Here is a 13,021-nt window from a genome sequence, read left to right on the forward strand (position 1 = left end):
GATTTCATATTCAAAACAGTGAAAGAAAAGTTGGAGCATGGCAGCATTTGAAAATACAAATGCATTTCACACCATCCGCAGTCGTCATCGGCCCCAGCCTATCATAAAAAAGCAGAGCTTTTTCATCATAAGTGACGTTTTAAAGGTCACTGGCAAAGGCTTGAATGCAGTTGGTCAGAGGCGCTTCACACACCAGCACTGCTGCCTTTACCTGCCAGTACAAACCTGATTATTTTTTTAGGTTATTTCCCACGTGAATAATATGCTTAATGCAAATCATACAACCATACATACATACATACATACCACTCAGAATACAAAGTGTGCAGTAGTTTGTGTCAAATGCATACACTAGTGGGGCATGCAAGTCCAATTACTCAGAGGGAGCATGATCACCCTCATCCAAGGATTCATCCAGCTATGAGTCAGTTACATCATGGTTGGCTTTTATCAAACTGTTCAGAGGACACAGTAAATGTGACATCATAGTAAATGCTACACAAGTGCTGCAGACAAACAATTTTAGAATTATTTTTTAACTATTTCACATAGAAATAAATGCAAAAATCATTTTCAAAAATACAAACAATTAAAATAGTTATAAAAATAAATACATTTCAAGGCATTAAACCATTTTGAGTGTAGCAGTTAGGACATGCAAACCAGAAATACCACGGTGGCTACCGTGCTTTGATATTATCATGTCTTGGTTTTATTTTGTTTTTTTCGACAAACCTGCTGATCCAAATCCCAGGCAATTTTGAAGAAGAGATGCAGCAAGTCTACGGTGCACAAAATGAGTGGTTTTTTCTTCTTCTTTCTTTTAAAGGAAACTCAGTGTATTAGAGAACCCACTGGACCGTAAACACTTCTGACATGGGTAAGGCCAGACTAGTCACTGCTAAAACCTACGAGAAGAGACGGGGAGGAGAAAGACAAACATTTATTTGAGGCAAAGAAATGTAAAGTGATGATAGAAGTAGTGGTGCTTATATGTTGCTGGTTAAAAGCTCACCTTGGTGTCAGTGCGATATGTAAAGTCCCTGACTTTCTCCCCATTTGCTAAAATGTAGCGAGGTGGTGAAGGCACCCCGAAAACCTGCAGCCCTCCCAGCACCAGACTGTCCAGCGCCCCATTCAGCTTTAGAGGGTTACTCACAACCTGAGACTGAAGTAAAGGCAGAGATGTGTGTGAAACACTGTCCCTCATTCACACTTTTTGCATCAAGCAGTCGTGCATCACAATGCATAGCAAAGTCTCTGCTGCTTTCCATATGGAAATATAAATAATCTCTACTTACCTGTCCAGCAGTGAAGATAACGTAGCAATAATTTTGCATTTCAAAAGTGTCGACGCTCTCCCCATCATCCCAAAACAAGTCGCCCCGGGCCCAGCCGCCCGCTGACAGCGCCACAGTCAGGAAGAAAGGGTTGTTGCGTGAGGCTGTGGTTGTCAAAGCAGGCTCCTGCACAAGAAAAGGGAAGATCAAAGAAAATATGATGTTAAGTTACAAAACATCCTCTTTTCTTCCAAGTGTCTCAGCTAGTTTTGAACTTTAACACCTCATCTAGGAAGTCGTGACAGTAATGGGTCAACATTTGATCATAGAGACTTTGTGGATGAAAAGAGATTTCTCCCATGTAGCGAAATAATTCCTTCAAAGAGTTGTATTGCTTATAAAGAAAAGCATCACAGGGTGAAGTGATGTACTGATAATGACTACGGTAAACTGCAATGTCTGAATGAATAACTATCCAGTAAACGATGTGTGTTGCTTGGTTCTTTTATACTGAACTCAAGCATAAGCCCTTTTTAAAATCAGTTTTTCCATGAAACCTGTAAATTTTGTCTCCAAACAGAATCAAGATCTTCAAACATTTGCTTTTTTTCCCCAAAACAAACACCCACCTGCTGGGGAATGATGTGTCCTTCCCTCACATGAACATTGATGGTGTCCAGAGGAGCTGGCAGGAGCAGGAACTGCCCTTTACTGTAGAAAGGCTGACCCTTGAGAGGCCAAAACACAACATAAGGTTGTAAATCAAGTAAACACTGACGTCACGTCCCTCCATGGTTCATACATGATTGATACATGATTTATTATTGTGTGGCTCATACATTCTAGTGGTGTTGTCAGAGATGGCTGAATATGACTGAGTGACTCACATTGTGCAGGCTGTACCAAGTGGCGGGGGGCAGGTATGTAGCCAGTTCTACAGCCCCTTGCTCTAAAACTGGACTAATAAGAAGTGAACTCCCCCACAGGAACTGTTTGTCTATGGTCCGACTGTTAGGGTCATTGGGAAACCTAAGAGCGATGGACATACAGGGAAGAGGAAAAGAAAGATGAAAAGTGAACTGCGATGGCCTAAATGGCTTTGTTTATGCGTTACAATAGAGTACCAAAAAGTAAGGGAAGAATAGCTATGAAGAGGACACACACTCCATGAATAGAGGTCTGGCCACAGTTTCAGCAGAGGCGTGTGCATGGTGGAAGAGTGTGTAAAGGAACGGCAGTAGGGAGTAACGGAGATATAGCGCACTCCGCATGGCTGCCTGGGCCCGCTGCCCAAACACATAGGGCTCTTGAGCCTGAGGGACAAGACAAACACACACACAGTGAAGAGATTGAGTTACTCCTTTTCAATAATAGATGAAACAGATGGACGTCTCTACATGACCCGAGAAAAGAAAAACATGCTGGATAAACCTCTTCTTCATCATATAACTCCCCTGACAGTTACTGTCACTCAACAGTTTGCACATGCATCTGAATTAACAGACCATAAACATAACCAGTATCAGCGTCCATGTCTCACAGCATTGGGCTTGTCATTGTGGTTCCTCATAAATGGGTAGAAGGCCCCAAGCTGCATCCACCGAACGCACAACTCCTCAGTGGTGTTGCCTCCAAATCCGCATATGTCCGCTCCCACCAGAGGGACCCCGAACAGGCTGAACTGCAGCACCGCTGGAGGGGACAGGTGCAAAAGCTCCATCTAAGTCAATTCACTATCAAGCTGTGGTAACTTCAAAAATACATTCCAATTCTGATGTTTTGGGTCAATATTCTGCACGAGATGAGAGGATCTCAAAAAGCCAGCTCATGTGACCTTTCAGAAATGACAATTCCTCACCAGGAATTGAGAATCTGAGCTGCTCCCAGTCACTCCTGACATCTCCTGTCCACACTCCAGAAAAGCGTCCGATGCCGGGGAAAGAGGAGCGTGACAGCACAAAGGGTCTCTTCCTCTGTATCTTCAGCAGAGCACTGAGGATGGGAACAAACCCCAGGATAAAAAAAACCCCCACAAAGAACAGCTACATAATCTGTAACACTGGGCACCATTATCCCAAATTCAAAACCTGAATCCTACAAGACATCACAGGAAGTGAGAAGTTATATGACCAGGTGGTAAAAACATTTGACCTCTGTCATTTCATGTCAAATTATTGACTTTTTTTATGCAACAGTCAAATCACTGTTGAATAAAATGATCATTTTTACAAAGTGTTACTATATATTTATTACTCATTCTTTCATCCACAACAAAACAACTAACTGCAACTGTGTCTAATCACATCCTGGCCCAACCTGTGTGTTGCATAAGCTTCTGTGAGTCCGTAAAGATTGTGCAGGTTGTAGTGAAATGACATCTTCTGCTGAGCCGACATACAGAGGGTTCCTGAGTTTAACTGTCCTCCAACAACACCTGTGTGTACACCATTCAGAGAGTTTTGTAGAATAACATGTTGTCATAAAAAAAAACAACAACAACATAAAATCTGAATGTTTATGTGCTTTTAAATGTGTTACTTGGTGTGTATGGTGGGTTCTCAAGGTCACTGTCAGGACAGCCCTCCACCGAGCCCTGCACAAAACTGGCTGGTTCGTTCATATCCTGTGTGGAAAGAAAAACATGGAAAGCATTTTTTATTTTATAGTGCATAATAAATGTCCACATTTCAAAAAAGTCATGCACATTATTTGTGAATTACAACCCTGTCCTGTGTACACATACAATCCAGAGACCATCCACAGGAACTTTAGAGTGAAAATCTCTGATGCAGTCTTCCCACCATTGTCTGGTGTCTGGGTTCGTGAAGTCAGGAAAGGCTGTTGGGCCAGGCCAAACCTGTGTATACAGAATATGACAACCCCACATTTACAGATAAAAAAAAATGCTACATACATATTGCCCCCCACCCATCCACCCCGACCCTATCTCACCTTCCCTATCAGGATTTGCCCTGTAGCGTTTTTGATAAAGACATCTCTTTTAAGTCCATCATCAAAGGGAGGGTACGTTCCTGGGGTGCTGCTGCTGCTTATCCCTGGGTCCTGTAACATAAACGAGGAGCCTCAGTCAAAAGTTAGGACATTTTTGCTGCCCTCCACTGGAAAAATATGGTTAATACCTGCTTTTAGCTCCAGTGAAAGCAAGAAAAAATGTTTTGTTTGCATCGACTTCAAATGCAAATGTATATATGTATATAGTAGTTTGTCAGGTCTGTTAAACACAAAGATGTCACACCAGAATAAGGATGTACTTCATGCCTCTCTTGTGAAACTCCTCCACCATTTCTGGCAGATCCCCGAATCTCCAGGGGTCAAAGGTGAATACCCTTCGCTTGTTTGCGTAATCCAGGTCATTCCATTGTACATCCTGTTGGTGAAAACGGTTCAATATTCTCAGGAAAAAAGTAGTTTAATGAAGACTCCAGCTGCCACATAAAATCAGTGAGTGCCTAAGACTTCTAAAGATATTTTCATTCAGTTAGACAGTTTGGCACATCAGCCACCTTATATACAAGTAATTAAAAAAGTAAACATTAAAATCATAAACATGAAAAACTGAGGACAAACTGCCTTCAGTTCATTTTTTTAACTATCATTAGAGTTACTGTTGTTACACATGGATCGTTAATGTTATCAATCTAAAATGAAATTTTAGAATGAAAAATAAAATTTTGAATACTTTCTTAAACAAATGTATAAAGCAAATGCACAGAGGGAGAATCTTCTATGAACTTCATACCATGGGAAAGTTTTCATCATGCATGCGTTGTGCAACCTTTCGGGTTGTATTAGTGGTCGTGTAACCCCAGCGGCACAGATGAAAGCCCAGCGACCAATAAGAAGGCATCATAGGATAGCCTGGGGACAGATAAATGATAACTCTGAAACACATAAATGCATTCCTTCTTTTTCTGATGCCTCAGGACTCGTTCAAATGCACAAACGCTCACATGCTTTTACAAATCTACTATTTTCAAACTTCACATCTCTTGTGGTAAGTATACATGCCTATTACTGCATGGAAATGTGTTAGTGAATGTCAGCCAGACGCTCACGCTGCATACCAATGATCTGAAGGTACTGTCGTATAACACTTTGAGGGTCAGGACCCAAGAAAATGTAGAGATCCAGGATTCCACCGGTGGACACCCAGGTGAGAGCAGGGGTTGGCTGTAGAATCACCTCTACAGAGACATTTGGGAAGTCAGTGAAATGGCATCAGATGCTAGAATCTGTTCCATGGAAAGTGAATTAAAAAATGTGGGATGTTGGATTAGAGAGCTCAGTACCAATTGCATTGCTATTTAGAAGGAAAACTCCATGTGCTAAGCCATCCTCTTCCTGTACTATGTAAAATGGGTGGGAGCCATAGAGGTTGGCATCAGCCTGTGGGGAAAGATAGTGTCAACAGCATAAAGAAAGCTTACAAAAGACTGTTTAATATGAATGCCTGCTGCCAGACATATAGTCTAAATCGTTTGAGTATCTGTCCAGAAGGGGGCGCTCCTAACCTTTGAGTTTGACGACTGTTATTGAACCACTGCAATAGACTCACATGAGGTGCCATGTCTCTATTCCAGAGAGTCAGGGAAGTCCAGTTTAGATCCAAGAGGAGAGAGGTGTAATGTTCCCCAAGGCCAGACACAAAAGAAGAGGCCAGTGTGGTAGACAGCTGCAGGTACTGGTCAGCAAACAGCAGAGGAGCAACTGTGGTGTTCATACTAAACACGCAGAGGATGTGTACAAACAAAAATTAAAGTGATTCAAACATATAAGTGAAATGAAAAAACTACCAGCACAAAATGATAAATATGAACAGAGATAACGGAGCAAATATGAACAAGCTGACTAAATAAGAGTAAGTTATTGACAGACACTATGATGAAACTCACTATATAGTCCATCCTCAAATACATTAAAGATGAAGTGAACTACTCACATCACCCTTCCATTGGATTTCCGTCGCACTATAAAGCCAAATGGGTCAGACTGGTATTCAGTGGTATAGAGGACACTCTGTGTATTGGCTTTGCTCTGAGGAACACTGCCTGGGAGATGAACTTCATACCGCTGAGATGATGGGTCCTTTAACTTAATAGAAAAAAAAAGGTTGATAACTATTTTTCTTTGAAATGACAAAGTATGTAAAATAATAGAGGGTCTAATACTCAGTTTTTTCTCAAACTGTAGTGCCTGTCCTACTGGTGGGACTCTTTATTTGTGTATTTTATTTGAAAATTACTAGAAAAGTCAGCATAAATATTCATTCCTGGGTTAATTCAAGGACATTCAAGACAACATGCTTTTATACTATAGATTTGTTGGACTATTTCAAACATAAAAATAAAGCAAAATAAAATTAAAATATTATCCTTGACTGTGTTGTCTTGATGTTTGGGGATGAATGCTTACTGAGAGGTGGAAACAGTCTGCTGTTTCTTGTATGTCATCTAGTCTTAGAGTGGAGATATCTTTGGGGAGGTAGGAGGGGCTGGCACGAGTCAGTGTGGCACCCTGACCCCGAGGAGTAGGTATGAGGGGTCCCATTTTATAGCCAGGATACACACGGGGGTAAAAGCACCAGGGTGGTCCTGCGGAGTCAAGCAGAGGAGCGTAGCAGCATCCTCTGTCCTCACACTCGCTCTGGCTGAGCAGTTTGTCCCTGCCACAGTCAAACCGACTCTCTGGGGCCATGGCGCATTCACTGCCTCTGGAAATATTACATTTCCGGGATCTTTCAGGGTGTATATCCCGACTTGAATTGTTCTGTGGCTTTGCGGGATTATAAACAAACCGTCCATGTGCCGTGATGTCATGTTGCTCATCCCGAACTGACCCAATCTGTCGGGCTTCACTGGTGAAAAAGCGGTTCATGATCAAACAAGCTAATAAAGAAAATGCGAAGAGGAGCACGGCTACAGTGAAGTGAGACAACAGACCCATCGTGCATTGCTCAGTCTAAGGATCCTTAAATGAACTTTGCGCTCTCTTCATGAAAATATTCAGTGGTAGAGTGCGTAGTAGGTAGGTCATGTAGCAGTCCCAGCCCGGTGTCGAGCGGTTATCTGTTCCCTCTAATCAAATTATCCGCAGTGTCGGAAAATAGACATTGTTGTGAAGTTGCGACACATTAAATTAAGACGACTACAGTGAATTAGGTTAACCATTAATAGCAAAAACATGCTTTCCGAAAACTTAGCAAAAACATCAACATGAAGCAACATGAAGGCTAACGCTAAAAACTAGGGCAAGCATAATGGGACAAAAGTGATCAAAATAGCAACAGGTTTGTTGAGAATTAAAGAAATTATATCAAAAAATTATTTTATCAGAAGAGTACACACTTAGAGATAGTTTAAATGAAAAAAGAAACCAGTTGGTTATCTTTTATCATTAAAAACATTAATTATATTTCATAAAATAATTATAACTTACCGAGCAGTGGCAGTTACAACCCCAGTTCCAAAAAACTTGGGACATTATATAAAATGTGTATAAAACAAAGTTTAATGATTTGCAAATCTCATAAACTCATATTTTATTCACAATAAAACATAGAAAACAAACTAAATATTTAAATTAGAATAATATAATGGCCACAACAGAAGTCTTGAAAAGTAAGTGGCACTGAAAAGAGACAGCTGGAGAAACATTTTGCAGCTAACTAGGTTCACTGGAAGCAGTAACATGACTAATATAAAAAGAGCATCTCAGAAGTATAGAAACCAGAGATTTACCAGTCTTAAAAACATATCAAAAATTACAGAATAATGTTCCTCAAGGCAGAAAATGGTACTTTGAGTATCTCCTCATCTACTATACATAATATCAAAAGATTTGGAGAATCTGGAGAGATCCCTATGTGGTAGAGATTTCTCTTTATATTTTACTGTGTCCCAGCTTTTTTGGCATTGGGTTTGTTTGACATTTAACTCGTCAAAGGTGCATAGTTGGTTTTTATTTCACTTTTCATTTTCATATTGATATGCACAGACTATGTGACCAATTTAAGACTATTCTGTACACGAATTATCTGAATTATCAAGCCTGTGATGTAATGGCATTGTCCCATTAAGTCTGCATTATTAGGTGATATTTGTTCCACTGTGAAATCATTCTTTTAATTTGAGCAGAACTGTAGAAGCTGAAACTGAAAAAAGAAGTTTAATGTATTTAGTTCATTATTATTATTTTTATATATTATGAGGACATATATAAAAATGCAAAATCTTTAAAAAAAAAAAAAAGATGCTCATGAATTTACTAATTTGCACTTTTATCTAAAGAATAGTTTTCTAAGTAAAGTTAACATCTCTGGATTATCTATTATAATTAAATAGTAGCAACTTAAACATTAAATAGTTAATTACACTACCATACAAAAGTTTTAGAACACCCCAATTTTTCCCCTTTTTTAATTGAAAATAATGCAGTTTAATGTCACATTGAACTCTGAAATGAAAGCAGAGTTCTAGTGCCCTAAGGTCAAAAGTGAAATCATCAGTCTCTGGCCTCTACATTAATCCAAGTACCTTTAATGCTATTCCATTTGTCTCAGGTGCCAACATGTAGGTTCTCTTCTCCCATTTCTGCATCAGTTCGGCTGAGTTTGTCATCCATTTGCAGAGGTCCATAGCAGCAGCTGCCAGTATTTCTTTGACATTTGTTGTTGTATGATACCCTCTTCAACTGAGCGTGTACTTCGGTACACCTGAGACCCACAAGAACCTGACTGCATCTCTCGTCTCGTCCTTTTCTGCAAGACGTATTTGCAGGAATGCTTGTTTTACATCTGCTAGAAAGGCAATTTTATGTTCCCTAATTCTAATGAGAACACTGAGCAGCACAAATTTGGCCCTGTAAATAAGCAGCCAATTCAGTGATGGACAGCCTTCTTCATTGGACGATGCATCAAAAACCACTCTTAATTTGGTGGTTGTTTTGTCCTCTCTGAGCACTGCATGGTGAGGCGTATAGTACATAGAAAACCTATTTTCAGTTTTTTGTGGAGTGTATGGTTTTGTCATCTGCAGCGCTCTTTCCCTGCTGTGAACCTCCTTCTGTAGGAATGTGACTATTTCCACCACTTTCCATTCTTCATCTTCATTTCTCTGACGGCTATATTCAAGAGCTATATCATCTGGAATCATCTTTAGCAGTATTGGGCATAACAAGCTCCCGTAGCTTTCTGACACTACACCCAATGACTCTAAATTTCTAATCTGAATTTCACATTTATCATATAGCTGCCTCCGAGCGTGGACATCAGAGGATTTTTAACAGGGGTGAGGTTCAGCAGTTTTGACATGTGTGCACTGATTACTACATCATTTCTTCCAAATTGATTTTGCAGTAACTCAATTGCATTGTCATAATTTTCATCTGTCAACATCAGCCCTGCAACTGACTTTGCTGCTTGTCCAGTGAGAAACTTCTGTTTTGCATAGTGCATCATTATGGTGAATAACAGCTTCATATTGGCTCCAAAACTCCCGCCACAAACTGGCATCTCCATATTTGTGAATTATCAGCTTGGGAAGCTTTACTGATGCTCTCTGTGCCAATTAGTGAGCGGAGCTAGCGTCACTCACCCTTTGATGCGCGGCTCATTCGCAGTAATCCTCCTTTGTTTTAATTATGTGCCATGCACAGCTCTTGGACAGAACAATGCGCTCCTTATATTCCTCTGAGCTTTTAATCTCCATTTCCAAGTCATCCAGAGCTGTCTTACGTTCTATTTCACTATCTAGAGCAGGGGTCTCAAACTCCAGTCCTCGAGGGCCAGGGTCCTGAAACTTTTCCACGTGTCCCTATTGCAACACACCTGAATAAAATTAGTAGGTCATTAGCAAGAGTATAGAACTTGACTGCATGCTGAGCTGGCAATTCAGTTATTTGATTTATGTTACAGCAGCTCATGAGTGAATGAACATGGTGTAATAAAAGTACTTTTAGAAGTACATAACGCGTACATTTACTTAAATTTACTTGAGTAGGGTTAGCGGCTGCCACTTCAGCAAGCAGTCAAGTGCTATACTCTTGCTAATGACCTACAAATTTTATTCAGGTGTGCTGTAACAGGGACACGTGGAAAAGTTTCAGGACACCGGCCTCAAGGACTGGTGTTTGAGCCATTTTGGAGTCAATTTGATGGACATCTTATCTTTCCATGTTTTCATTTAGTTCTTTCCATCTCCCTCTGATGCTCATTCTCTGCCACTCTCGCAGATTCAGCTGTGTCTCCGAGTGAATCCTGCTCCCTCATTTCAGCATCAAAAAATGTTGTGCCAAATCCACTTAGCCAAGAAAATGGACCGGACATCAGTTATAGAAACGATAGCCTTTATATGAGACTTCAAAAAAGGGTGTACAACACAAAAAAACTGACCAACATCAGAGGATCATATATAATACCATCCAGCAAAACTTTTCTTTTCCTAGCTAAACATGAGTACCTTCCATCTCTACAGTAAATGATTCTGAGAAATTCAGTCTTCTAATGAAAATAAGTATTAAATGCTCTTTCTTGGCAGAAAATTAAATCCATAATTACCAGCTCTCAATAAATCTGTTGCTGGCAATAATTCACTTACAAAATGACCCAAAAGATACTGTTATCAAATCAAATAGACTGCAATAAAGTTACAATACATATTGTTCCTCGAGTGCCTGCCACAAAAAACTTTCTCTTTTCCTGATCAGATAGTTTATGAGTGACAGACACATTCTGTAAAGGAGACTCTTTGCATTTTTTCTCTGGATCATGAGAACGTCTGCAGCTCAGCAAAATGAAACATAGAGTACCATACTGGATTTGTTTAACATTAATGGCAACCTCTAGTTCATTCTTGAGATCATCTAGATATTCTTTGTCTGAGTCTTCAGCGGGGAGCAGCACAGGAAGACATCTCTGTGGATCCTTTTCTTCATATTCTCTTAGCTCAACTGCATGTTGTGCAACAACAGAAACTGGATATGAGGGCTTCACAACTCCACACCTTAGACTTTTTCTGTTGTTCCACAGCACTTGTCTTGCCACAGTGCTTCCACCACTTCCTGGGTGATGGTAGATGTTTATGATATTCACCGGAGCCTGATCTGCACTGCATTTTAAGGCATCTTTGAGAAGTTTGGAAGTATCATGATAAGCATCTCTTTCAATGACCTCGCCAACATATTTGTTCTCAGCAAGCCAGAAATTCAACCAGGTCACTCTCCCACCACGGTAGAACTGGTGTTCAATGTTTTCTTTTTCCTTACTGACAAAGTCTTTGCATGTTTCATTACAATGATTAACTGTCAGAATCTCCAGCGAGTACATCTGTTCCTCTACATGTGTTTCGAGAAGACATGTCCCTCCCACAAAGACTGGCAAGTGTTTGGTGAAACACACTTTCACAGGTTGTATGTGTTGCAGAGTTGCATTAATGTGACTCATTTTCATTCCAACAACACTACAATTGTCTACAGCTTCTTTCCCACATGAACCCTCTGCAAAGCTTTGCCACTTCTGGAAGTTTTCCTCTAAACCACAGATGCAGATGATGTCTTCATGACCTTCCATGTCTGTGAAAAACTCATAGAAGGTGTGTAAGAGTGGTTTCTCAACTGGTAATGCTAACAGAAATATGACGTGGAATGCACATTTTGGATAAATCTGTTTACAGATCAAAAAAACAGACTCTCGGAGTAAAGTCATTTTTGTCTTGATCCAAGTCAAAACAAAAACAAAACAAAAAAAACAAGAATGATAAGGCTTTGAAAGAGATTATGAAAAAAAAATGCAATACATTTTGTTTTTTGGTACATTAACAGCTTTTAACTTCCATTTTTCCCACTCTGATTTCCTTCAGGACCCACATGACCATCAGTTCAGAGTGAAATCCAGTTCAGACGACACACACAAACACAACATTGACTGTGTTCAACCTTGCACAGTGCTGGAGGCCTTAAAGCCTTTAAATAAATATAAGAAGATAGTTAAGGCAAGACATTACTATTCTGTCTTTTACACTGGTACAAAGGGAAGGCTAAATGCCAAAAAAAGAAAGAAAGTTTGGGGTTTTTTTTAAAAAAAATTATGCTTTAAAACAGTTCAAGTACCTCTGTGTTTATGGAGAGAAGGGAATAACTGTGGTGGACGCTTTGAAAAGAGATGGTCGCTTCACCGATGACCTGGGCTACTTTCAGCTGGTTAAAATCAATGACAAATGTAAGACTGAGTGCACAGACGTAATTGATAATCTTGGCAATAACAAATTCCAGATATGTTTTCCACGGGGAGCAAATATGGAAATAAAAGATGTAAAAGAAGTAAAACAATCCCTGGGCAACAGAAACAGCAGAATCCCCCACATGCAACAAATAATGCAGAGTGCAGCAGTGGAATGATATCAGTCAGAGCACAGCAGAATGGAATCAGTCTAAAAACAGCAATCGAAGAAACAGGCAGCAGCTTTGGCTGTAAGGAGGTTATGATCTACTTTGTCAGCAGTTTCCACGTCTGAAACAATGGATGGAGAGCAGATTCCCTAAAATTATTTCCAGAAGACACTGAAATGGAGGAAGGAGAACTTTGGAATCAGACAGTCTTTTAGTGAAATTCACAAAATCATGTTGCTGCTCGAACTGAGCAAGTCAGTTTGTCTCATAACTGGTTCCTTCATAAAAAAGGGGACAGGCTTTGTGCTATTTAACAACTTTGTCTTGACGAATGCCCA

At 40.1% G+C, this 13,021-nt stretch overlaps 1 protein-coding gene across 1 annotated transcript; it reads right to left on the bottom strand.

The window, feature by feature from the left end:
• Nucleotides 1–250: 250 nt before the first annotated feature.
• On the bottom strand, nucleotides 251–7,517 carry gaa (alpha glucosidase). The gene is made up of 19 exons (XM_063471773.1): nucleotides 6,714–7,517; nucleotides 6,241–6,392; nucleotides 5,857–6,022; nucleotides 5,591–5,687; nucleotides 5,366–5,485; nucleotides 5,041–5,159; nucleotides 4,537–4,668; nucleotides 4,233–4,343; nucleotides 4,024–4,137; nucleotides 3,819–3,903; nucleotides 3,597–3,714; nucleotides 3,139–3,272; nucleotides 2,821–2,972; nucleotides 2,445–2,593; nucleotides 2,168–2,309; nucleotides 1,910–2,008; nucleotides 1,302–1,466; nucleotides 1,016–1,168; nucleotides 251–908 (listed from the first exon to the last, which is right to left on the bottom strand). Exons 1-19 carry the CDS (start codon nucleotides 7,242–7,244, stop codon nucleotides 843–845), a joined length of 2,805 nt encoding a protein of 934 aa, XP_063327843.1. The 5' UTR covers nucleotides 7,245–7,517; the 3' UTR covers nucleotides 251–842.
• Between the last annotated feature and the right edge of the window lie 5,504 nt (nucleotides 7,518–13,021).

The sequence above is a fragment of the Pelmatolapia mariae genome, linkage group LG4 (assembly GCF_036321145.2).
Source record: "Pelmatolapia mariae isolate MD_Pm_ZW linkage group LG4, Pm_UMD_F_2, whole genome shotgun sequence".
Lineage (NCBI taxonomy): Eukaryota > Metazoa > Chordata > Actinopteri > Cichliformes > Cichlidae > Pelmatolapia > Pelmatolapia mariae.

Bases quoted from the DNA above. Each gene is read 5' to 3' on its own strand.
- gaa (XM_063471773.1), bottom strand. From the start codon at position 7,244: ATGGGTCTGTTGTCTCACTTCACTGTAGCCGTGCTCCTCTTCGCATTT. The intron at 6,393-6,713 runs GTAAGCATTCAT...TTTTCTATTAAG, and splicing joins CAGACTGTTTCCACCTCTCA to TTAAAGGACCCATCATCTCA. The intron at 2,594-2,820 runs GTGAGACATGGA...CTTGTCCCTCAG, and splicing joins ACAATGACAAGCCCAATGCT to GCTCAAGAGCCCTATGTGTT.